At 39.0% G+C, this 27694-nt stretch overlaps 1 protein-coding gene across 9 annotated transcripts in view; it reads left to right on the forward strand.

Moving 5' to 3' along the window:
- NRXN3 (neurexin 3) overlaps positions 1 to 27694 on the forward strand; it is a 1616108-nt gene that overhangs the window by 1420323 nt on the left and 168091 nt on the right. For all 9 annotated transcript variants that reach the window (XM_061182764.1, XM_061182765.1, XM_061182762.1 and 6 more), the window contains one exon: positions 6060 to 6231. In XM_061182764.1, the coding sequence (XP_061038747.1) occupies positions 6060 to 6231 (172 nt within the window). The remainder of the gene's footprint in view (positions 1 to 6059; positions 6232 to 27694) is intronic.

A 27694-nucleotide genomic window follows, 5' to 3' on the forward strand; every position in this document is an offset into this window, starting at 1 on the left:
GCTGCTCAACATCACTAATTATTAGAGATATGCAAATCAAAACTACAATGAGGTATCACCTCACACCAGTAAGAATGGGCATCATCAGAAAATCTACAAACAACAAATGCTGGACAGGGTGTGGAGAAAATGGAACCCTCTTGCACTGTTGGTGGGAATATAAATTGATACAGCCACTATGGAGAACAGTATGGAGGTTCCTTAAAAAGCTAAAAATAGAATTACCATATGATCCAGCAATCCCACTACTGGGCATATACCCAGAGAAAACCATAATTCAAAAAGACACATGCACCCCAATGTTCATTGCAGCACTACTTACAATAGCCAGGTCATGGAAGCAACCTAAATGCCCATCGACAGATGAATGTATAAAGAAGATGTGGTACATATATACAATGGAATATTACTCAGCCATAAAAAGGAACGAAATAGGGTCATTTGTAGAGATATGGATGGCCCTAGAGACTGTCATACAGAGTGAAGTAAGTCAGAAAGAGAAAAACAAATATGGTATATTAACGCATATATGTGGCTATTAAAATGGTACAGATGAACCGGTTTGCAGGGCAGAAACTGAAACACAGATGTAGAGAACAAACATATGGACACCAAGGGGGGAAAGCGGCGGGGGGGGTGGGGTTGGTGGTGTGATGAATTGGGAGATTGGGATTGACATGTATACACTGATGTGTATAAAATGGATGACTAATAAGAACCTGCTGTATAAAAAAATAAATAAAATAAAATTCAAAAATTAAAAAAAATAAAAGAAATGTACGTAAAATTCAATTTTTGTACTAAATTGTTAGGCTATGTCTTAGAATGAAAAGATAGAACAAATCTAATTTTTTATTGTTTTGCCTGGAACTCTGAACACAAGAGTATAATGAAGTTTTTGAAGTGGAATAAACCTTCCAGATCAGCTAACGTAGCAGTTCTCAAATCTTTTGGTCTTAGGACCCCTTTAAACTTAAAAAAATGATGAGAAGCCCAGAGAGCTTTTGTTAACGTGAGTTATATCTAGTGATGTTTACCCTGTTAGAAATTAAAACCGTGAAACATTTAAAATAGCTGTTTATTAATCCATTTAGAAATGAGTAATAAGCCCAATTCATGTTCACATAAATAACATAATTTTTGAAAAGCAGTATTTTAAAAATTACTGATAATGGCATTGTTTTACATCTTTGCAAATCTCTTTCATGTCTGGCTTAATAAAATATAGCTGGATTCTCCTAAATGCTTCTACATTCAAAAAAAAAATTTTAAGGGTAATTGTGGGAATTTGAAAATTATTATGTTAAAAATACTTGTTGAGCACCTACTCCATCATCCAGATAGTCTGGGTTATGCTGCAGTAACAAACAGCTTCAAATACCAATATTTGGTGGCATAAAGCAACCAAGCTTTGTTCCTCACATGTTCCATGTCGATTGTAGTGTGGCTTGTTGTCATCCTCACTCAATGACCCAGACTGACAAAGAAGTCACTACTAGGAATTTGCTGAGTGCAGTGGTTCAGAGCAAATGGGAAAATTCTGGCAGGTCTCAAACCAGCAATTAAACGGATGGCTCAGTAGTAACACCTGATTTTATTGGTCAACACTGGTCCATTGGCCCTACCCATCACAAGCGGACCCAGAATTTCTCTCTCCTATGAGCCCATAATGGAGGAGAACTACCAAAATGTGGTAAACAGTGCCACTGATTACTTTATTTACTATAAGCCAGACTCTGAAATGAGTATGGCAGACCTGACGGTGTCTGGCCCCAAGAAGGCTCACATTCATGTTGTTCGCCTTGTTTTACCGCCTAGCACTGAACTCACAAATTCTGGGTGAAGCCTGGAAGTTAAGATATTGAGAATTGCTTCCTTTGCATAGCGTCCTGGCACACATTTGAGAGCCCCAGTTCTGTTTCTGTCAGCTGCAATTTTCTAAAATAGCGGATGATGCATTTTGCCTTCCCCTGGGGCTCTCTGGAATGAATGAAGAGATCGCCTTCCGGGAGATCTTTATTCCTGAGGATATTTCTTGCCCCTGAGCATTTCTGCTCCTGAAATCTGACCCTGGTGTTGGTAGCATCTCTTGGGTCACCTCCGTAGCAATCAGTGCTATTTGGCTGATGGAGGATCGGAAAGGTGGAGCTGGCCTAATTTGAGGAACCATGTGGGCTCATAGAGTCATTACTGATAAAGAATGACTTACTGGCTATTTAAAGACAGCCAGTTTTTCCCTGAATGCACTTGAGGATTCTTTGGTAATGTCTTCTGATTTACCACTTATCTTGTTTTTAATATCAAGGAGTAACACAGATTGAAGTGATTGCCTTGGTAGCAACTTTAGTGGTGAAGGGTATGGAGTTATTAAAATTTATAGTCATGCTGTTTTTGCACCTACACTTTTGCTTATCTTGGAGAGGCTTATAAAAGACACCAAGGAACGTGGAGAGAGAGCAACTACCAAATCGTGGCAGGAAATCAACCGTGCAAATGTTGTTTTTTTTAGTGTTCTATTTACTGAAATTTACATTTATTTTTACAATATTTCTTCATGACAGTGTTGCCAAGCCAACCAGTCCTTGGCTCATGCCACTCGTGTCAACTACACTAACGGGGGGGAAGAAAGAGAAGAGGTGACTTACATTTACTGAGGTCCCAAAATATGCATAGCTTTGTGCCAGGTGCTTCACACCTATATGTTCTCCTAAAATCCTCACTGCAATTTGCCTTTCTCCCTCCACGTGATCCTTTATAAAAGAAACACCAGAAGTTAAACAACCTGCCCCAGGTCATGCAGCTTTAAGAATCAGAGGTATTATTTGAACCAAGACATGCTAAAACCCATGTTTATCATATCGAACCAATGAACTTCTCCAGCAATCACAGTGTTTTAAATAGTCAAATGATTGGATGGTTCCTTCTCTTGATCTCATGTATACCTTATATTGGTATAATATTTTATTATTTATAAAGTACTGTCATGTTAATTATAACATTTCAGCCTTATAACAGCCCTCCAAAGTATGTAAAGCTGGTATCCTATCCCCATAATATATTATCAAGAAATGGGTTCAGAAAAGTTAAGTAACTTGCCCCGGGTTAGTCAGGGCTGACTCCAAAGCCAGTGCTTTTTATCCTTCACATCATCTCTTCTCTGGACACATGAGCCAGCAGACTTTATTTTCATGGCAGCTGAGCATGATGGATTCAAGCCTGGGCAACTGTTTGGGTATTTGTCACAAAGCTTATAATGAACTGAGACAAAGCAGTTAGCCACAGATTATAATGCCACTGTGGTCCCATGACAAATGAAAGGAGGTTGCAGTAATGAAATCTCATTAGAGATTTCATTACTGCGAGTGAAGAGACCACATCTGAGGTCCAGCACAGGCACATTTACCACTGCAGGAAACACAGTGAAACATCTGGGTAAGTGTCTCCACTGACATTGGCAACGTGCTAGCAGGATTAAGAAGACCTTCCCCAAACAGTGATTGTGATAGCAAATGTGTGGCACCTAAGATAAGGACCAAATATTTATTCCGGCAGAGATTAAATCTTCTCTTTTCCTGAATCTATTATGGGTCTTGCAGAAAATCTGCCCAAGAATATATCTCACTGATCAGCCTACTCCATGAGCCAGAACTGTACTTTGCCACTGCTGTTGCTGAAAAGCTGCAGAAGGCTGGTTTAAAGGTCTCCTCTCTCCCCCTAAAACTGTCCTCCATCCATGATTAATTAGTGACTGAGGTGAATTGAATCACCAGCAGTCCTTTACATGCATCCAGGATTTATACAGTGGTTTCTCATTGAAGAACAGTGATGCAATAAACAGTCCACATTTGTGGGGTGGGCAGAGGAGTAATGGTATCTGCAGTCATGGTTTTTTCACTCCTCCAGTCCTTCAATTCTGCTAAAAAGATTATGACTCAGGTTATTATAGCCTTGCTTATTTAGGCACGAGGGTGATTAGGTACCAACACACACACACACACATACACACACACACACATCCTTAGAAGTGCATGCCAACTCTTTAAGAGAAAGCAGAAAAGTCATATTGTCATTTCTGCATTCCCAGAGAATTAAGGAGAAAGAATAAAATGGATCATAATATTATTAATTATGGGCATGAAAGATGCAAAAGAACCGATCACCAGGTTCACTTATCCATGCATCATGTTTTAATAGTAGGTATTTTGTTTAGTGCTGGAGGTGCAGAGATAGGAAAACAAAACAAAACAAAGCTGAAAACACAGTGTCTCAATAAACAGGGATTTAAGAAATCCTGTTTCTTAGAAACTTAAGAAAATGAGTATGTTTAGTCACCATTTGGGGAGGCACCTGAATTGCTTCTCCCAGAGAACAGAACATGGGAATTGCAGACATCATTTTACATTGTGTGCTGTGCTATCAGGGCACAAAGAAAGCAATGATGTCCACCCTGTATCTCAGCATCCCTGCATGCTGAAATCAGCCTCTTTTGATCAGCCTAGATTCCAACTTTTTATGATTAAGGCTCCGAGGTACTTATTCATTCTTTTATTGGGCACAAGATGTGTTCACATAACTAAAGGAAAATTGGCTAGTTAAGGAAAGCCTGTCTTTTGGAAAAATAAGTGAAGTCTAGCAAACTATATGGAAACCAGTACCTAAAATCTCACCAGAAGTCTCAATTTATTGACTTTAAGCATAGTGAGTGCTTAATAAATAGTGTATTTATATATTGAATGAATGAATGAATGAACCAAAATAACTAAACTTGAGATTCAGTGGAATCTTTCCTATGTCTTGGTTGGTGTGGATTCTGGACTTCTTTTCCCATATCCTTCTCCTTCCCTTCCTCCTCCTCTTCCTCCTTCTCCTTCTTCTTGAATAGAAGGAAATAGAAGATAACAGAGACTATGTGGACAAATATTGTGACTCAGTCTTGTAGAACATCAGAATCACAACTCAATTTTATTGTTTTTGAAAGTCCAACCAACTGTTTGCCAATAAGCCAGACTATTAGAGAAGTGGAGAAAGATGTTTCTTTTCTCTCCTTGCCCATTTCCTCCTGACACCCTGCATGCTGATACCTTTCAGAGAGTTTGAGAGAGACTGATTATATCTGATCCGTGAGGTTACTTTCATTTTATGTCTTCTTCTGAATACTAATTCCAACTCTTAGTCATAGGTTATTAAAGGAGAAGAGTAAGAGTTTTAATAACATTGTTATTTATATTTCAGTGTTTCTGGGCACTTCCCAGGAGGTGGTTGATGTCACCACCACCACCATCACCATAATCATCACCTTCATTGCCCTAATGTTACTCTGCTGGAATTCATTGTGTTTTCCCTCTCAGAAGTCTATGTAGGGCCACAGAGATTCTCTTCTGCTGTGTAACATAAAGCGATAGCACTGAATATTACCTCCTTCTTTGGCTTAACCTTAGGAATAGGGCTACAAGTGTGGGAAGGGTGCCAGCATCTGACTTGGAAAACCCCAGTTCAGTTTCACTGGGCCCCACTGAGGAGACATTTCCTATGTGCTTTATACCTACAGAAAGTATCACCAAGAGTAAGTCTATAGTGCTAGCTCCTATGGTATTGGCTCCTAACCATTCTGTACACCTCCTCTTGGCCTTGGTTGCCCCCCAGAGTGCAAGCAGGCTTGCATTTCCTCTTTAATCCTAAATCTGAATTGTGAAGTAACCTACAATTCGGTGTCTGATTAGCCTCTTCTAGAAAACATGCCTAATTCATCTCACAGAACCTTGCAGTGTCATTACTCACTTGTTAGGTAGTTCTGTGGTTCCAGCTTTGATATCTGTTGAGGGCAATCAAATGATGTAACCTGTGCAGTGCAGCCTCTGAGAGCAATTTGGGTGGTTTTGTACCACTGGCTTTTATGTTCAGGATGAAAGCCCATGGAGAAATGTAAGATACTATTATTAACTTCAAGCCGACAGCTCTCTCTGGGTACCTACAGATTCATTGTTAGTTGGAGGATCAATTTTAAAGGGAGAAAACCTTGTGGTTAGGGATAACTTGCCTTTTGTGTTTCTTTATTATAGGAACAGGGGAAGATTGGAGTTGTCTTCAATATTGGCACAGTTGACATCTCCATCAAAGAGGACAGGACCCCGGTAAATGATGGCAAATACCACGTGGTGCGCTTTACCAGGAACGGCGGCAACGCCACGCTTCAGGTGGATAACTGGCCAGTGAATGAGCATTATCCCACAGGTACATGTTTTACTCTCAATGACCAGACTCTCTTTTGTTCTCCCATTCTTACTTCTAACTGGTGATTTTCTCATGACTGTCACCCAATCATTAAAACACTGAATATTAAGCACACATTCATATTTTTTGGATGAAAAAATAAGTTATTTCTTTCAGACTTGGTCCAGTATAGGGAGCTTCTGGAGACTTACTAACTATGCACTGAACACTTCTTTTGTCCATCTGATTAATACTGCTGACTGGCTCATACCAAATACAATGATTATGGATTTTCCGGGGCACTGCAAATGATGAGCAATGGAGGGAAGGGTACACCATCTCTAAAATAAACTATTGTCAGTAATCATGGAATAATCAATATGAGATCTGGGCTTTGTGGTGCCATTTAGTCAGGTGTGATTGAACATACAGATGGCCAGAGATGGCAGAAAGACTGTGAAAGGAAGTTTATTAAACTTGAGATGATGAACATCAAGTCAGGGTAACAATGAGAGAAAAACTAAGGGTGGAATTCCATTCATTTCGTTGACTTTGCCAGTTTTTGCTCTCACTTACACTAGCCTGCCTTGATTTTCAGAGGTTGGTCCTAGTAGGCATTTTAATAACAGGCATGCTGGTGTGGGAGGGAGAGGGGTTAATCATCTGTTTAAATTTTATAGTCAAGGAGCATTCTCCAGCAAACTCCCAGAGCCAGATGGCCAAATCAAGGACAATGGGGGGAAAGGTTGCCGTCTTTAAAAAGATCATTCAAAGAATCCCTTAGCTTTCCCTCTCATCTCTCACTTCTACCAGGAAAGAGCCCTGAACCCTGATCATAAAAGTGCCAGGAATGGAAGGGAAAATACTTTGGCTAAAGGCCTTTGCTCCATCATTACATTATCACCTGGTAGATGCAAGAGAATAGCTCAGAATATTGAACTTGTCACTAATGTGGGCATTTATTCTATGTCTAACTCTCTATCTCCTACACTCCAAACTGCCCATCATTTTCTCACTGTTATCTTCTTACTTCCTCTATAGTGAGGTGAGCACAGAGGTAAGGAAGCTGGAAGCACATTTCCAGAAATGTAAGAGCCCTTTAGCTAATAATCATCACACTTGAGAGAAATATGTAAATTTGCCTATTTGTGGCCCAAGAATGTTGAATGACTTGAAGGCTGTGATTATTTTTTCATGCCTAAGTTAACATTACTTTTCTTTAAATGCCAATTAGAAGTAACTGTGCTACTGGGTTTTTCCTCTATTAGCCAGAGTCTTCCTATGTCTGCTGTAAGAATTATGGGAGCATTCACAAAGAGCATACAAGACCCCCAAAATACTGAAGCAAAAAGCCCCACCCACTCATTTATCTACCATCTCAGTCTCTGTACCGTATCCAGCTCAGTCTCTGCTGGGAGTCTTTTGACATACTCTTAGCACTTCTTAGATTAAGGCCCAAAAATGACCGTATGCATTTACCTTTGAGCCTTTGAAGAAAGCCAGAGGTGTTAGCAGCTACTGTGGATTCTCATCATCATCCAAATGCACTAGACACTAATAGACCTGATTTTTAAATGCTTCTTAAACTCTGGGGGATGAGGGATGGGAGGAATCGAAATAGCCTGAAATCTTAAAAACTGTTAATTTGTTCATAAGAAAAATCAATCCCTCTCTATGCATATTATCATTGGCCCTGATACTGTTGCTGTAGGGTCTGTTGTGTTTCTATTAGGAATTTCAAAGATTCTAAATTGATGCTAAACACTTGCCCTGAGCCAATATAGAATTCTGAGTTTGCTGCCAGCAATGAGAAGGCTCTTTAATGGTCATTTTTAAAATCACATATATGTAAGAAAACCAGTGACCCTTGCTGTGTGCCTATCTCTTTGTATGTTTAGTTCCAAATTACGGGTTGCTTCCTATGTTTTCAAAACAGAACAAACCTTTCTTTAATGGCATTGCTTCCCACTGAAAACCATTATTACTAGTAACTGTTGGTAACTGTCATTTGGTAATAATATGTGTTATTATTACAGGACATGATACAGTAAAGCAGTTATAAGTATGGGCTTTGGAGTCAACTGGCTAGAGTTGGGATCTTGGTGCCATTAGCTATAATTCTGAGGCCCACTAGATTAAGACCTTGAAAGCCCTAAGCACTAAAATATTTGGTGCATGTCCCCACAAATAATTCAAACTATAACAACTATAAACTAAGTGTAAGAATTTCTAACAGTTCTGACTTTTCTTCTCTGATGATCACTATAATGCTTTCAAAATATAGCAGATTCTTTCTCCCCACATTCTCATTTGTTACTCTCTCTGCTTCTTGGTTCTCTAGGTAAGTGCTTATTCCTCCTATTTGGTGATCCAGTTCCAAACCTTAGGCAAGATATTGAACCTCCCAAGTCTCTGTTTCCGAGTCTATACAATGGGATGATGATAATACTTACTTTCTAGGGCTAATGTGAATATGCATGTAAAATACCCAACATAATGCTGGGTCAGTTAAGTCAATACTCAATGAATGTTAGCTATGAGGATTACCAAACATTTGAGTAGCATTTTTTGCTATTATATATTCACTCATATAGACTACTTCATTTTGACTATTAAATAGCCTGGAAATTAGGTAGGGTAGGTATCTTTATTCTCCATTTCAAATTTAAAATGAGACCCAGGGAGATATTGTGTTTTTTCTATGAGAGAATAGTCATGAGAGAATAGTAAATGAGGGACAGAACTAGGACCAGATTCTCCTGTTCCCAGCTGAGCACAATTTCCAATATTGCTCCCATAGCAAATTGGGGGATATTTTGAAAAATGAATAGATAGAAATGAGCATCTTTCTTGTGTCATCTTAGATTTATTCCTTTTCTTAAAGTGTCATGTTACCAAGATCAGTACCAGTAACCACACAAAGGTGGTTACTGTGAGATGGGGAGTCGAAAATCCTCTTTTAAAAAAGAAAAGTTTTCTTAGCTGTGCTAAAAGACTCATTTGTAATGAGAGGAAGCTGCCCTCCTAACAACAATGGCAATATGCTTCCATGAAGCAGCTCCAAGAATACTGAGTATTTAAAGGAGCTGTCACCTTACTCCATTGCCTGGATTGGAAAATGGCTTTGGGCAGTCCAGCATTCTAGTTGGCCTAGGACTTCCTAGGAGTGGCTCACTTTTTCAGCTTTGGATACCTTATTTTCTCTCCCACCTGCTTCCCTGTGCTACTGAAAGGATCCATTTTGCTAAATTTAAAGCTCCATTAGAGCAATCTGGCAATGTTTATTTAATTTATTTTAAACCATAAGATCAAAATAACCCCTGTATCTAGGTATCAAAGAATAAAGCCACCTGGTCATGCAATCTTGACACAGTTTCTGCAAAAATGATGTATCCATTCTTTTTCCAAGCCATTCTGTTTTATCAATAGTGATAAGTCTATAAACCAGCAAGAGGAGTTCAGCTGTGCTACTTGTCTATAGCTGATGTTTAAACAGTAGAGAAATATAACTCCTACAGAATATTCACTTACGTCATCTCATTCGGAAGGCATGCTCTCAGGAAACCGTGTCTGCTCTCCAGGTCCCTGTGCACCAGGGTGAGTGGGTCAACTCCAGAACCTTCTCATACTCATTTATAGGATTTTATGTGGCTCTACTGAAACATCCCACTGTGAAGTATTCAGAAACCAGCTGGGCCCATGGCATGTAGCATTGGCTTTTTGTGAATCAGGAAGGATCCAAAATGAAAATAGTTCTATAGCCATCAGAATCTTATATCACTTAATTCTGGGAGATACAACTCAAAAGCTGCTTCTTTCTTTGAACCTGAAAATAGAAAGGCTAAGGAACAGGAGAGGGAAATAAAAGAAGAATCAGCCCAGAGTTATTATCCAGGCACTGACAAATGTTCCTTAGAAAGCCTCTAATTGCTGTCTTGACACAATGCAGTGGAGGGGACAAGAGAGGGGAGGTGAACGGTGAGTTGAGCCCGAGGAATTAATTTTAGCCCCAGCTCTAGGTCCCCTGGGAGGCTGAGCTGACTGGGACGGTTAAAGATCCTCTCTCTGCTGTGAATAGGTGGCTGGTTATGTCATCAGGGCTTTCAGAACACTGAACATGGTACAGGAAGGAGCTTTTTAGGTCAGAGCCAGGCTTCTTGGAAAATGAAGACTGATAAGCAGCTTCAATGTGTAAGACTTTCCATCTTCCCATAGCAGGTGGTGCTGAGGAGAGCAGAGTCTCAATGTTTTTTTTCCCTTTTCCTTGATATCGCACACTAAGTTCATGGAGGTGCTCTTGATTGGAATTCCCTTTCCTCAGTCAATAAAATGTCCACCGATGACCTATGCTTCAATCCTGCTTGACCACCCAACTCAGATCATGGAAAAGATGTAGATGTGGCTCCCCTTCAAGGACACTGGATGGGAAAACTCTTTCTTTATATTTGAATGTTTCAAATTCCAAAGAACTTTTTCTTTATAGGGATTGAAAGTAAAAACATTTCTATAGTGCTTACTGATGCTGTAAGTGCCTTCATACGCATTGCTGCGTATGTGCCTCACTCCCTCCTGTGAGGGTACTTGGTTTGGTATCATTACCACCATACTCATATTAAGGTTACATTGTTGAGGCTCTGAGAGTCAAAATAACTTACCCGATATCACACAGTTGAGGGGCAGACTCAGGATTCCTATCCTGATACTCAGATCGCACTCCCTCAAATTTCTTTCTCATTTTCCTATCTCCTATCAATTTTATTGATACTGACACTAGGTTATTAGTTTTGTTGTTTATTCCATTAAAGTATTCCCAAATAGAAGTCCTTGCCTGGACTCGTTTAGTTAGTAGCGTTCCTCAGCCTTGGTGCTATTGAGATTTGGGGCTGGATAATTCTCTGCTGGTGGGGGCTGCCCTGTGCATTGTAGGATGTTTATCAGGATCCGTAATTTCCACCCCCTTGATGCCAGTAGCGTCTCCACAAACGCCAAATGTCTGCTGGGGGACAAAACTGCCCCCATTTGAGAATTACCCAGTTAAAGAAAGTCTCCAACATATTTTATTTCAAATGCTTATTATCCTTTCATTGTTTAGACAGTATGCATGGGGGTAAGAGAGATTTTTTTTTTCACATCTCATCCTAGATTATTGAGACTTTGAAGGGTTAAAAACAAGTCTGTGTACTTGACATAATGCTGAAATTTCTCAGACCTTGGGTTTTCATTAATTCCTAGCCAGGAGGTTTTCTTTCCTTTTCTTTCGTCTTTGCCTTCAAAGATTTGAGGCCTTGCCAGATTTGAAGCACACATTAAAATAAGCCCCATCTACCTGCTCATTCATCCATTCAGGACTAGTGTTACTTTCAGTTCAGCTGCAGAAAAAACATAGATAGTGAAGTCCTGCAAAGGGAATAAGAAGCATAAATACAACCAAAAGGGAAAGCCATATTTGAGCATGGTTTTAAGACTGTAGCGATATAGCATCAACTAGAGAGAGGCTTACTTAATGAATGTGTTTGAACATTGCTAAATACATTTTAAAACCATCTTACAATAAGTTCTTCAAACATTTGGTCACAAAATGTATCAATTAATCAATCAAACCAGTGCGTGCTAAATACTTGCATTGCTAAATAGTCATTTTTTTCCAATTTGTCAGGAACAAATTTGGACTCACAGGTAGGTGAGTTTCCATTTCCAAGGGACTTTCAGCTTGCTAGGGTTGGTGATGTGTGTGTGTGTGTGTGTATGTGTGTGTGTGTGTGTGTGTGTGTGTGTGTGTGTGTGTAAAGCAGCATCCTTTAACCTGGCTGCAAATGAGATTCTCTTGGGAATTTTTTAAAAACCTGTGGATGCTCAGGCCCCAGTCCCAGGTAATCAAATTTAATTGGTCTGGGGTGTGGCCCACGTATCAGCAGTTTCAGTATCACTTGGGAGGTTGTTAAAAATGCAGAACCGGGCTTCCCTGGTGGCGCAGTGGTTGAGAATCTGCCTGCTAATGCAGGGGACACGGGTTCGAGCCCTGGTCTGGGAAGATCCCACACGCCGCGGAGCAACTAGGCCCGTGAGCTACAACTATTGAGCCTGCGCGTCTGGAGCCTGTGCTCCGCCGCAACAAGAGAGGCCGCGACAGTGAGAGGCCCGCGCACCGCGATGAAGAGTGGCCCCTGCTTGCCGCAACTAGAGAAAGCCCACGCACAGAAAGGAAGACCCAACACAGCCATAAATAAATAAATAAATAAATAAAATTAAAAAAAAAAAAAATGCAGAACCTTGGGCCCCACCCCAAACCTACTGAATTAGAATCTGAATTTAACAAGGTCCCCAGGTGACTCACGTGCACAGTAAAATTTGAGAAGCACTGGTCCAGACATCAGTGTTTTTAGGGAGCTCCCAAGGTGATTCTATATGCAGCTAGGTTTGAGAATCACTGATATTTAGAAAGCTAAAAATGTCTCTTTTTCTTCATTCAGACTGCGTGCTGGTGCTGTTCAATATGGTAGCCACTAACCACACGTAGCCACACTTGCAATGTGACTGGTATGACTGAGGCCCTGAAAGTTTACTTTTATTGTGCAATTATTATGTCCTAGGCACTGAGGGATTTAAATACATGTTTCATTCAATCCTCAGGCTGACACTATGAGGCTAGTGGCTGGTGGCTTGTATTGGACGGTGCAGGACTAGGATATACTGTCTCTTATTTCCTTCTATCTGTTTTACATAATGTAAATCTTCATTTATACCATTAATAAAATAATGGGCATTTACCTTCATACACCTTCTGAACTCATCTAATGTGTTTTGTCTTTACACAGTCACTGGGGTGATAACTCCACTCAATTCATGGGGTTGTTGTCCCAGAGATGTAGAAAATGGAGATGCCACCATCTCTTGGCCAAACTCATCCAGATGGTGATGGCTGCTCTTGGTTGAGCGTTTACTACATACTCTGTACTTTATGTTCAATATCTTATTTAGCCTTAATATAACGCTAGAGGTCAATGTTAGTACTATCCCCATTTTACAGACTAAGAACAGTTCCAAGAGCTCAGGTACTTACCTGGCTCACAGCGTAAGTGGAGACGCTGGTACTCCAACCCAAGACCACCTGACTTGAGAGTTCTAGTTTTTCATCACACTCTGCTCCTTCCAGGGATTCACTTTGATACCCTAGAACACTTGCAAGCCCCAGGAATTCTGGTCTTATTCCAAGTCTTGACAATTTAGAATTTTTCTCTCAAGTTAAATTTTCAGTTTCTGCCAAGTTAGAAGTCAGCACTAACCTGGGCATTTATGACATTTGCCTTCCTCTACACCATCGCTCAGGCCTTGGAGACCTGGAGCCTCTTTCCTTTCATGATCCCATTTTACCTTCTAGCAACATATCTAAGCGGACAGGAAGAGCTTTATTAAATGAAAGTCTATTTTACTGTTTCATGGTCTTACTTGGAGAATGAGAGAGTGGTGAGAGAGTGCTTAGTATTTTTTTCTTTAATTTTTGTTTTATCAGACAAGCCTCCTTTCTCTTCTGTGAATTCCCAGCTACAAGATAAATAGCCTTGTATCTTACAAGTTAAATACAATTACTGCTATCAAACCTAGAGCCTTTCTCTCCCTGTAAATGTCTCTTAGAAGCTGATAAGAGTTTCAAGGCAAACTGTGGGCTTCTGCCTAATGCTAAAATTAAACATAACCGCCCAGAAGACAAAAAGACAAGGATGTGTACATAGATGTACGTAAATTATATATTTACATATATTTACATATACTTGCATATATACTTAATCATCCTATGGAAGAGAAGAACATTTCTGATAGACGCAGACACATAGCACGTGAGCACGTGGACACGTGGCATATGCTCCTGAGCCATTAAGCTAACACGTGACTCGAGGTTACTTATAAAATAATTAAATAGCACACAAAGGAGCTTGTCATAATGATGAAAATGTCCATCAGATAATATGGTAACAATTATAGTAACTAAAGAGATTTATCCAGAATTCATTTGCGAACAGGGCAGTCCTTTTGATCTAGAGGGCTGTTGAGCAAAAGAATAATTTTCCTGGAAAATTCTGTAGGACTTTATAAGATGCACACCTTAGTTTTAAGTCCTGGTTTATGTTTTTCTCATCTTCAGTAGACCGTCTTTGGATTTAAAGAAACTGGATTTTTACTAATTAAAATGTGCACGATAATTGTTTATTTACCCATAAGTTAAATATTATACGTATTATAGTCCAGGGACTCAATGAAATAAGTTATGAGAAATTTGAGGGTCACTTCTAGGCACTATTTAAGTAGGGATGTAACAAAAAAGATTTCTTAATTTCTATGAACAGTGAGTACATTTTTATTAAACCAAATCCATGGAATGATACTTTGAAGATTAGAATTACAGTATGGTCACAATGTTATGTGATTTTCAAATTTCATTTGAGATAGTGTGACATAAAAATACTAATAACATCTTACTCTTTGCAAGGCCTTTATAATAAGAATTCTTCCGAATTAAAACAGTCATCAAATATTGCATAATTTCAAAGCTGGGCTAAGTGAATTACAAGTTTTATTTGTCCTATTGTCACAGAGAAGCTCCAGTTTAAGTAGTAAATGAAATTATGGCCTGCAGAATTTGTCCTTAATTATGAAAATCTAGAATTATTATCCTAACCTAAAGCACAATTACCCTATACTGTTTTCTCTCTGCCCCAGAGTTATGTGGGCAGCAAATGTCCTAACACACACCCTAGAGTATAGCTTTATTTATTGGAAAACTTTCCAATTTTCAGTCTCCTCAATTTAAGCTTTGCACAAGTTTGCAGGGTCCCTGTAGTTATTTAAGGCCTAAAAAAGAATGTTTAGCTTCTTCGAGGAAAATAGTACATAAATATCCAATAATAATAATATATATTCACATACAGTATGTCGTTTATAATTCTATAAAGCACAGAGGGTAATGAAAGGCACTCTAAACTGTAAATCACTCAAATCGATTGTAATCATATTGCAGCTCATCTCAAAGAGATAAAGACCTTCCACTCCTCTGAAATCCCTGTCAATACCCCAGCAGGCTAAAGAAAGGGGCAAGGAGGGTCAGAGGAAGGACAGATGAGTCAAGGATAAAGAGGCACTTTTAATCTTCAGTTCATGGAGTTAATGTGGGTTGGATTAGATCCCCAGCGATAGTTACGGTTTGTGCCATGAGGTGCATTTCTTTTCCACATGGTAGTTTTATAGCTTTACCGTAAGTCCCTGACACTGTGTTGGCCTGGTTGGAGGGATCTGACAAATGCCAAGGATAGATATGCAGTGCTGCATAAGAACACTTGGGGACCAGGTACAGAGTTAGAAAATGACAGTTTAAGTCAAAAGCTAAAGGTTATAGCAAAACAAATTAAGGAAGTAAGTGAATAATGGGCCAGAAAAAAATTTTATATTGCATTTTCAAATAGCAGAAACACTTCAAATGTCTTTTTATTGACTGATGTTACCTTTTATATAAAAAAAGATGTTGCTAATCCCCCTCCTCATCAGTGGAGTGGGTTTGAGTGGAGTGATCTCCTTAGGCATTCATTCATTCACCATTCAACAAATATTTATTCAAAGTCTACTTTACATGTGAATCCAAGCTAGGTGATGGCCATACAATGGGAAATAAAACAAAAGCCCTGCCCTCAAGGATTTTATAGTCTAGTGGAAGAGGAATGCATGTACCCAAGCAAGATAATCTTAATACTAAATTTGATTGTGCAGTTATTCAGTCTCAGGCACTGAACTGGGTTCTTATATTAAATCTTCACAGTAGCCCTAAGAGGTAGAGACTATTTTTGTCATCATTTTACAGATAGGAATATGGAGGTTTATGACATTAACTCCCAGGGTCATAAACTAGTACTTAAAAGACCTGGAACTCAAATCTGTATCTCTTAGAAGGCAAACTTAATGCTTCGATGCACTACACTACATTGTATCTGCAGTTCCAAAGAGTGCAACAGGGTGCTATCAGGTGAGATCTGGGTTCAGTGGCACACGTAAGTGTGTGATGGAGCCTGAGGACCAGACAAGGGTGGGCACAGGATGGAATTTGGGCTGTAACCTTGGGCTCTCTAGGACAATGCTAACAAGTTCTGTTCCCCTACCTAGACATACACAAGCATAAACTGTGACCTGACCTCCACCTTTCACACTGAGGGAACTAATGGGCAGGCATGGTGCATAGATTGTTTCACTTAGTGTAATCTGTCCAATGATTGCAAGAGAGAAATATTAATCTCCCTCTTTTACAGATGAATAAACCAAGGCTCAAGGAGTTTGAGCATATTTGCTGCCGTCACAGGGCCAGAAAGTGTCAACACTGGGATTCTACACAGATTTGTTTGTTCCTACACTCCTCTCCCTTTCTGCTACCCTACTTTTCCATCTGTTTCCCAGGAGCACTCCAGTGTGCAGTGTATATGGAGCTCAAATTCATTTGGTTGACAGATGTACATTCACATGCAAATTTACTATTGTTTCTCACATCCCGGTGCATGCAGTACACTCTGTAATCACATTATTAAACATTTACTAGAAATGTGCTTCTGCCCGATGCACAATTGCCAGTCTCAATGTTTAATTAAACTCAATTTGTCTTCATTTTAATCACATCATAGAAATGTGGTTTTCTCAGAGTTCAATGGTGAAATCTTCATTCCAAATGCCTACCAGTGTTTCAGAGCTGTATATCCTGGAGAAGGGAATGAGGAGAGAACAAAATATCCTTGCATAAAGGATTTTAAGGGAATAATATTAGTTAATAATAGATAATACTGACATAGTACTTATTCTGTGCCAGGTTCGTGGATTATCATATTGAATCCTTCTTACAGCGTCCTGGAAAGGGATTCTGTTATTATTCCCATTTTAGAGATGAGGAAACTGAGTCTCAGAGAGGTTAAGTAACATACTCTCCAGTATCATACAACTAGTAGGTGATAGGGCCAACTTGGATTTGAATATAGGCGTGGGGACCCTGATACCTTTATTTAGAGAAACTTTTTCTGCAAAAGGCCAAATAATGAATATTATTGTCTTTGCAAACCATAAGGTCTTTGTTGCAGCTATTTAACGCTGCTGTTACAGTGCAAAACCAACCATAGACAATTCATAAATGAATAGGTATGGCTGTGTTCTAATAAAACAATGTACAAAAACAAGCTGTGAAGAGCCAGATTTGCTACTCCTTTGTAGGTGGGGGCCCCCTGGTCTAGATTATGCATGTTTTGAAACTTATAGCTGTTTTTACTGACCGATAAGCTTTATTTTATGGGCTATGTCATCTCTGTTTGGAATAAAGGGAGAAAGATAATCTCTAAGTGGATGAGTTAAATCCCAAGAGACACAGAAAATAGTACTTCTATGTAGAGTAGCATAGACCCAATGGTGAGGTTAATTCAAGATCAAGAAGTGGACGGATGCATCACTGGGACAGGCAATCCATTTACCTGTACTTAAACAAACAAAAACCCAACCATACACCCCTTTCCTAACTGAACACCAAAGACATAGATTCAGTTTACCTTTATTTATGTTATGCTGTGCATTGCTTAGAGCAAGATTGGAAAACAACCAACAGGAAGCATGATTATATCTCTAGTTCTGTTACTTCTACTTAGTAACCGTAAGTTTTGGAGCTCTGAATACACTTTTCTCCCCTCTCTCCTGAGAGGAGTCGCATACTTTCCTTTTGAATTCGTGGTTTTTTGTTAGCCAGTGGCTTAGCTGCCCTCGCCTATTCTTCATAGCCCTTCTGTATAAAGGTACCAACTGACTTCTTAGCATTTATCTTTTCTTCTCCCTGCTGCCTGATATGTACATCTTCTAAGTTCCAGAGAACATTCTCTTCATTTTCTTGGCATTGGCTGTCCCTAACCTGCTGATGAGAGCATCCTGCTTGAAATTCTGCTCTGTTTCTGGCCATTGATCTCCTTTTATGAGGGTGGACTCTCTTTAGATGTGACTCAGTCCACTTCCTGCTGCTGAGTTTTAGGGACTTTAGATTCTGTTCTCCTGTTTATTAAAGGAACAAGAACCAGGTTGTACGTTTTTTGTATATACACACAATCATGACAAGTTTAAGAAAATTTCAAAAAATCAGTCTAAGACAGACCAGATTTTATTTATGCAAAATAGAGTTTCCTTCACATTTTACTAACTTCAATATTGATTGTAATAAAGTTATTAATAAAAACTCAGAGTTCCCACCACCAGAAAAGAAAGCATATACCACCAGACTTGGCTCCTGATAGCTCAAGCAGAGTGACCACGGTTTTGCTAATTCCCCCCTTTTTTAAAGTCAAAGTGGCTGTATAATGCATGCTCAATAAATGTTAAACTGCGCAACTGTACTGAGATTATTGGAGATGACTTCTGATTTTATTGTCTGCATGTACACAATAACAATATACACAGATAAAGAGCATCCTTTACAAGCATTAAATATATATAAAAAGTCCGTTTTAAAAGCAATAGAAAAATATCAAATGTTTTACTATGAATAACTTTTAAGATTTTACTGTAGAGTTTTTCTTTGTTGAAACAATTAAATCTAATTTTATTAAAATATCTTTACATTAGTCAGGTGATTCTCGGTAGGTCTCAAAGGGTAGATTTCCCAGTGTACTTAGGCAAATTGATAAAAGGGAGGAAGGAGGACATTTAGGCATCTAGGAAGTTAAAAATAAAGAGCTAAGTATAAATCTAAAATAAGTGTAAAGTAAAAGCAAATCTAAAGTCTTCTCAGACAGCCAAGGTTTAGAAATACTTATTACTTCATTTTGAAACCTATATAAAACTGTTTTGAGATGCTGACTCTTTCAAATAAAATAGGAATTTATATAAGTGAAGCACAAACTGAAATAGAACTGAAATGCTTTTAGACTTTCAAAATGAATACTTGGATATTTCTACTGAATTTTCTGTGTGGTAAGGGTGGGGCTGGACCTCTGGGAGAGGTAAAAATGAAGGCAATACGTGAAAAAGGATATCTTGTTCTCAGGGAGAAATTGAGATCTCCTACAGGAGATAAACCAAGTGAAATCTAATAGTTTTGCTTCATTTTGTGACTTTGTCCCACTATAGCCTCAGAGAATTGTGAGCTCCAAGTAGGCTCATAAAGGGAATTTTGAAATACTCTTAATAGATCTGTTCTTGAAATAAGTCAACTGAACTGAGCGAGGTACTGTGCCAACACAGTGACTCACAGCCCTGGCCAACCCTGATCCCAGACCTTTACGACAAGTCCCTAGTCTCATTGCCATTCTCAAGAGTTGTATGCAATTCATCTGCAACACGTGTTCCAAGCCCACCTTCCTGGTGGTCTGGTTGACATGTGATAGTAGTTATAGATGTCGCCCATAAACGCATAGGCCAAAACATTAATGAACTTTTCAGCCAGTAAATCCAGCTCGTTCTTTGGCTGCATGGTTATCTAGCTGCCTCATTCTGCCAAGCTACAGTTGCTTTAATTTTTTCTGGTCAGATAGAACAGTCAAGGTAAGTGGACTTTGCTAGGAACTGAATAATAGGAATTGGACCATTATTCAATTAGAACTTTTTTAAGTCAATAGGATAAGTAAGGAGAAAATCTTCATATATCTTTACTACTCACTGTGTCTAGGTTCTCCTTTCTGAGTCACACCCAAAGGTAAATCTTTGAAAGAAAAACAATAAATGAAGTAAATCTTTGGACAGCATCCTTGAGTTTTGGTTAGACGGAAAATTTCAGTCCCCATTCAGAAGTCTAGGCACTTGTGAGGATTCCAATGTGATTTAAATAAACCACCATCCCTGAAAATCAGAAATGAAAATATAAAACCAAGAAAACTGCATGCTCTACTCTACCTGTCTCATCTCTTGTCCTAATAATAAAATACCTTATACTCATCAATGTTCTAAGTGATTTTTGACAAGACAGCAGTGGTACATCAATAGAACTGGAGTAAGCAAATCGAGACACTCAAGGCTTCTTTTAATCTCTTGAATCATTATTGCAAAGATAAAAGTGGGTTTCTGAAAAAGTAAATTTCAAAGGAACCTAGCAATTAGAATGGCAAAGATACTACTTCATCTGGTCCATTTCCCTGGTTGGTTTAGAAATTTCTACACAACATGGACTACTCTAATTTGACTAGTATAATTTGAAATATTGCAGATGATAGAGTTTGCTTCTTCCATCAAGAGAACAGATCTGTCTGATATCTCCTTCTTGGCTTTTATAAAAAAAAAATTGATCAATTCCATTATTATTAGAGATGACATTTGAAATTATTCTGAATCATTCTTTAAATCCTGGATATTTATTTCTTACAGATATCCAGGAGCTGTTTCTTGTTGAAAGGTGTAAGGTTTTATGGAGAACATGCAAAGACATTCTTTCCTTTGAGATATCTATAAAATCTCTCTTCTTATACAGGATACATATGCACACACATCATTGGGTAATTAAAAAATGTTGCATTTGCCCAGCACAAATAAATATATTTAAATATAAATAGCCTACAGAACTTTAGACATATTCTTCAGGTAACCAAGATTTATTATCATGTATTTAATGTCATATTAAGTGACTAAAAGAAGGAAGTCATTAATATTTTATTTATATGCCTCACATTTGTAGGTTTTCAGAGATTATGAGAACTTTAGTAACCATCTAACCGTCAAAGCTAATAAGTTAATCATTTATTAGAGTCAGGATACCTGCCTCTGTTTGAGGCAGCAGTAGTCATCAATTTCATGAGTATACTTGAGCACTTAAGATGTGTCAGTGTTTGGTGTCATTGTGTGTTGGGGAGGGGATTGTGTGTAGGATGGTGTAAAAAGATTGTTTAAACAAAAAAACCAAAACCTTGTTAAGGTGATTATAATTTCACACCAAAGGGAAAAAACCATGCCCGCAAGAACTGATGCAGTGTAGGATAGTGGAGTCTAGGTGGCAGGTAAATATTTGAAATGTGTCCATAATTTTACATAATCATTGACCACTTTCTTAAAAGTGGGGGGAAAAAAGCCCTAATTTTTTTAAAAAAAATGCTGTTCTGGCTATCACATTTATAATATGAACTAATATTTGAGTCATGACATAAACTGTGATATACTTCTAATTATTGACAAATATGTGTTGCTTGAGTTGTCGCTCAAAACACTTAGCAGTGTTAGTTGTCCTTTCTCTTTATTGAACCCCTTAGTCACTAAATTTTGGTCATTTTTAATGCTTTTCTCTAGAGTCTAACTGCCATTGACATGCTAAAATAATACTATTCTGATACCAGCTGTTAAGGCCCAGGAAAATGACTTCTAAACTCATCCATGAATTTGTAAAGGCTGCTTTTTGTAATCCATAAGCTTTAAAAAGGGGCTGAATATGCAGTGCCTGATTTTAAAAGCCAAGGTTGCAAGGCAGGAATGCGTTTTGTCTCATTTTGGTCTTTAATTCAATGCTTTGCTTTGTTTTTATTTTGTATTAGTAGGAAGTGTGAGGGGGAATATCCTTCTATTCTAAACCTAGGTAAAGCTATTCATGACCAGAGATTATTGGTACCCTGCAAGAACATAAACAGTTTGGTTTGGTTGGGTTTAGAAGGCTGGGGTTAGTGAAGGCAGTGTTTGCTCAGAAAAAGAGAAGGCAATCCTCCAAGGTTTCCCATGAAACCATTTGAGGACTAAGAAATCCATTGGTGGGGGTGGGGTTAGTGTTCCAGGATATCTTACCAGTAAGTCCAACCTGCTTTTCTTACCAACCGTCTGTCCATCCATCATTTAAATAGTGATGGCCCCTTATTACCTGTAGAGTCAACCTCTACTATTCTCCCTCCCTTTTCTTAGTCTAAGTCTAGAAATGGATGGAGATCAGAGAAGAATCAATCTTCTCTAGTTTTCCCACCCTGTTCCAACTCCCTCACCCTTGACCTTTCCTTCCCCTCTCATGGAAGCTGCATTATTGCATCCCTTCCCCTTGGACTTGATAATTCTCCCATTAGAATGTGGAAGAGGGCTAAGGATAGATAACAGAGGCCTGTGTCTCCCTGTGTCCATTCCAAGATCCCTAAGGTTTTCCCTAAGCAAACTCCCTTGACTCCCCAGACAGCAGCTGAGTGCTTCCCCACTCCTCCTGATGGGCCTTGATGGAGACTCAAATAGGGGAGGGTGCTTCGTTTACCCCATCTCAGCTTCCCTGTCCGTACTGGATTTCCCGACGTCCTGGCTGTATCATTTAGTGTTTGCTGCATAACAAACCACCCCCACACTTTATTTATTGGCTCATGTTTCTGTGGATCAGGTGGGTGTTTTTTCTGTTCCAGGCTGGCTTGGATGGAGCTAGATGATCTTGATGGCCTCACTCATACATCCGGAGGCTCAAGTGAGCTGACTGAGCTGGAAGAGTAGGCTTGGGTGGCTGGGGTTTCTCTTCTTGTGGTCTTTCATCTTCCAGGAGCCCAGACCAGCTTCCTTCATATGGCAGTTTCAGGCTTCATCAGCATAAGCGGGCAAGCACCAATGTGCAAGGGCTGTTCAAACGTCTGCTTCCATCACACTTACTAGTATGCCCTGTGCCGAACAAAGCAAGTCTCAGAGCCAACCAAGAATCAAGGGGTGGAAAAATAGACTTACATCTGATGGGAGGAGTGACAAAGTCCCACTGCAAAGGGTCATGGATATCGGAATGGGATTATAGCTATTTTGCAACTTAACACACTAGCAGAGAGCTTGGAAAAGGCTCTCATTATTACAATCTGTTTTCCTCTTAAACTTTCTACCTCTCAACCCTCAAGGCCTCAAACTGAGGTTGGAAACTGATGATTTTTACTGAGGAATTTTCCTTTTTTTTTTCTTTCTTTCGGATATGACATTTTGGAATTAATCTTGGTTCTTCCTGCCATATCACATGATTTTCTTTTTTCTTTTTCCCCCCCTCATTACCTCTTATTATTCTGCCTTAAATTGAGTTAATGGTGTTTTAAAAAATTAAATGTCCATTTAAAAATTTTCTAATCTTTTTTCTTTTTCTATTCCTCCTTGGATGCTTTCAGATACTTTATCTGCCTTTGTTTGGGGGTATTTATGATATATTAGTGTTATCTATAAATATGTTTTATTTATATAGGCTATGTTCTCCCTTTCATTTATTTTCTTTTCTTCTTTGTTTTTTTTTTAAACAAAGTCAGTTATGTTATAAAAACAGCCCCCATGCTGATCTATACTTTTCTCTAGATATTTTCTCTGAGCTGAATACATTGTTATTTATCATTATCCTTTGTTTGTGGCCAGATTTGAAGCCATGCTGCAGTTCTCACAAACAAATCAATTTGAATTAATTTGCCAAGCAGAGTTAAGGAGGCCGAGGCATTGTATGAATTCAAGATATAGTACACCAACCGCATTCCCTGAGGTTATTCCTTCACTGGGAAAATTTTGATTCTTGTACCACATTGTAGTCGTGCATACCTGACCTTTGAATCTTGCACTAAATGATGCATGGCTGCCAACTGGTTCATATTTTGAAAAGCCTTGGAAATGCCACATAACCAAACAAATCAGGAGTATAGACAATTCTTTCATTAATACCTTTGTGGGGGAAGGGTGGTCTTCAAGACATACACTCTCTGATGCTTGCCTATTCTAGAAATCCTGTGGCTAATGATGTTCTAAGTGAAAGTTTGAGAAACATATTTCTTAAATGATCTTTGAGGTCCCCTTGACCTTAAAAATGTAGATTCCTTTCAAAATATAAACTGTAAGTTCCAATGACCTCTACTCCTAGAAACTGCTTTTTAATTATGAAACACAAAAAAAATTTGCGGGACTTCCCTGGTGGTCCAGTGGTAAAGAATCCGCCTTCCCATGCAAGGGATGCGGGTTCGATCCCTGGTCTGTCGGGGAACTAAGATGCCACATGCCGCAGGGCAACTAAGCCCATGCGCCATAACTACTGAGCTTGCGCGCCTCAATGAGAGGGCCCGCCTGCCGCAAACTACAGAGCCCACGTGCCCTGGAGCCCACGTGCCACAACTAGAGAAGAGAAAATCCCCACGCCGCAACTAGAGAGAAGCCCGCACACCGCAACGAAAGATCCCACGTGCCTCAACGAAGATCCCACGTGCTGCAACTAAGACCCAATACAGCCGAAAACAAACAAAAAAATTTGCTTAAGAGGGACCTCAGTGGTTATGTGGACTCTCCCTCCCCCTCAGCCCTCCAGCCCCACAGATCCCCAACAAGTTCTCTAGCAAGAAGAATCTCCTTCAGACCGTAAAGGCTGGTGCAAACAAGTAGGAAAATGCAGTCCTCATAAAAGGTGGGGAAATGGTAATAGAGTTCCTCGAAGGAGCTCAAATCTCTGGGTCTTAGATGAGTAATGTTCCAGGATGCTGAAGAAATTTGAACTCTAAGCCCTTGTTCATGTTTACCCAGAAATAATGATGGGAGTCAGTCAGAATAGAAAACTAGTTTGGGAAAAGTGTTCTAAATTTTACGTTGTCCAAAACAGTGTGTCTCAAAATTGGAACCAATATGTAAACATTCTCATGTGTTTTATTGGACAGATAAGTTGGTATACATTTAACCATATTTAACAAAGAATCTGGTGATGGCTTGGGCTCTTCAAAACAAGTCTTACCTAAATAGTCTAAATTCCCTTTGGAGAGCATTAGCAAATTGGCAGATGAGGAATATATTATAGATATAGTGTATCTTCATTTCCTCGAAAGAGTATAATGTAAGGTGAGCTATGAGAGCCTCTTAAGGAGATCTGCCTCTGGTTGAACTGAAATGCTCAGATGAAGCTCTCTAGTTATTCTGTATCTATTGCTGTATAACAAATTACCCCAAAATTTAGTGGCTTCAAACAGCCATCATTTATTATCTCACAGTTTCTGCAGGTCAGGATTTAGTAGCAACTTAGTCGAGTGGTTCTGTATCAAAGTGTCTGATGGGTTAACATTACTCATCTATTGACTAGGACTACAGTTATCTTAAGGCTTGCCTAGGTCTGGAGGATCTGGTGGCCTCAGTTCCTTGACATGTGGATGGCTTAAGTGTCCTTATGACACAACAGTAGCTTCCCCAGAGTGAGGCATGAGAGAGGGAGTGGGAGGAAGTCACAGTGCCTTTTCTGATCTCGTCTCTAAAAGGAGTCGCACATTGTTAATTCCACCATATCCTATTCTTTAGAATTGAGTTACTAAATCCAGCCCAGTTGGAGAATCAAGTTCTACCTCTCACAGAGGGGACTTTTAAAGAATTTGTAAACGTTTTAAAGCCACCACATAATCCTCCTATTCTGTAAAATTTTCAGGGTCTGGAATGAATGTACAAAAGATATGCTTATCACACTTGCAAGATGGCACAAAACTAAGAAAGGTATCTCCTACAGGAAATAAAAGGCCTAGAGTTGAACATTTTCTTATCAGGTTGGAATGCTGTTATAAAACAAAAAAGAATAAATTTAATGTAATTAAAGTCCTGCTTTGAAGTTCATAAAGTATACTGTGTGAATGCAAGATGGCACAAACTTTTGGGGAAGCAGTTTAATTGGAAACGGTCTTGGGCTTAAGTTGGAAATAAGCCTACTGTGTGACTGTGCTGTGTTGTGTTGTTTAGACAACTGTTGTAAAAGAGCATATTCACCAGGTCAGGGGTGGGTGGTGCATGGGACAGTGATTGTTATTTTTAGATCCTTTGGGAATAATATATTCATTTGTAGGCAGGAGGTTCAAGGTTGGTCTAGAAGACCTATAATTTACAAACACCAGAGACCCCATAAGATCGAAGCAGAAATAATACTGTAGCATAAGTTTATTATGGCATCAGCAGTGTTGATATTGGTGTGACTTTCCTATTCACAAGGATGAAAATGTTCCTATTTGTTGCTCATCGAAATTGTCCTTCCAGACCTCCTACCTGTCCTCAGAGCTGTGTAGTGACACCACACATGAATGTTTGAATGATTGGAATTTTTTTTTTTTACCAAATATTCCAGCATTCTGGCATTAAAAACATTGAGTTTGATGTCCTCTGCATGAGAGGAATGAAAGTAAATGGAAACTGTGGGCAAGTGGGAAGGAAGGCACCTAGAGAGAATTGAATCACCAAGATTAAAGAGTAACAGATTGCACAGAGGGTGGATATGCAGGAAAAATGGATCATGGGGAAGAATGAGCCCTAACATAACACCGTGGCTTTTGCAAAAGTGGAAGAAATAAGTGATAAGAAGAAGGACAGCTAGGGGAATCTTGAAAGGATCATGTGTCAAAAGGTTGAAGACAGAACATTAAGGTTTTATGTTGAAAAGGAAATTTGAAAAGATTTGACACTAAAAGTTGTGTGGTGAAGTAAATCTTGTTAAGTTTGCCTTCTTTTTAGTTTAACCCTTCTGAATCAGGTACTGTTATAACAATACCAACAATAGTAACAAATCATATATTGAGCATTTATTTTGTGCCACACACTGTGCTAAGTACTTTACACACACTTAGTTCTCAGTTAATTCTCACAACAGCCCTATGTTGCAGTTATTATTATAACTTCCATTTTATATATGAAGAAACTAAAGCTTAAAGACACACCAAGACATAGATATACTTAATGTGTTTACCAGGAAGGAACTAGACAAAAGCCAGGTTGAAACTGACTAGCCTAGCTTCAGGGCATGTTTTGGAATAATTATAGAAGGCAAAGAGTGACACCACTTGAGGAAGGGAAGTAAATTTTATAGTCGGTTTTGTCCTGTTAATTTATAGCATGTCATTTTTGAAAGTGGATCTTAAAGAGTAAGTTCTAGACAGACCTATGATCATGAAGAAAGTTCCATTAGATTACTTGGAAATAGTTTCTTAAACTATGAAAGCAAATAAAGAGATTTTGGTCACCTGGGCCTTGTTTTGTTCATCTTTCTGGGATTGAAAGGATCCTTAATGGATGAGGATAAATAAAAAGTCCAGGATCAATGAGCTTCAGGAAGAGAGTTGAGAATGGCTTCAAAATACAGGGAAAGGATAGGGAGTGGTGATATATGGTCCAATTATTGCGTCAGGGTAAATTGTCTTTAATATAATATCACTTCAACAGAAATGGCACTTTGATTTAGATTTGGGAAAAGTTCAGTGTTGACATGTTTGCACACAAACTTGACAAAGCCAAGGAATAGGGGCGTGATCACTTGGATAAGTGGACATGGAGCACCAGGGTTACATCTCCAGCACAGGCCCTACTCCCATCCCCTGAGAATGAAAATAAAGCACATTTCCGGCCTCTTCCACCTCCCCAGGAGCGTCCTTGACTGGATTATTACGTTTTATTTGTATAAAATCTTACAATACAGGTATTATCATCTTCATGTATTTTTTGGAACAGATGAAGAAATAGACATCTAGATTAAGAAAATTATGCAAGTTCACAGAACTGGTAAAATGTCTGAGATAGGATTGCATCTATCCTATTGAGCCAT

Source organism: Eubalaena glacialis, chromosome 2 (assembly GCF_028564815.1).
Source record: "Eubalaena glacialis isolate mEubGla1 chromosome 2, mEubGla1.1.hap2.+ XY, whole genome shotgun sequence".
In the NCBI taxonomy this organism is placed as follows: domain Eukaryota; kingdom Metazoa; phylum Chordata; class Mammalia; order Artiodactyla; family Balaenidae; genus Eubalaena; species Eubalaena glacialis.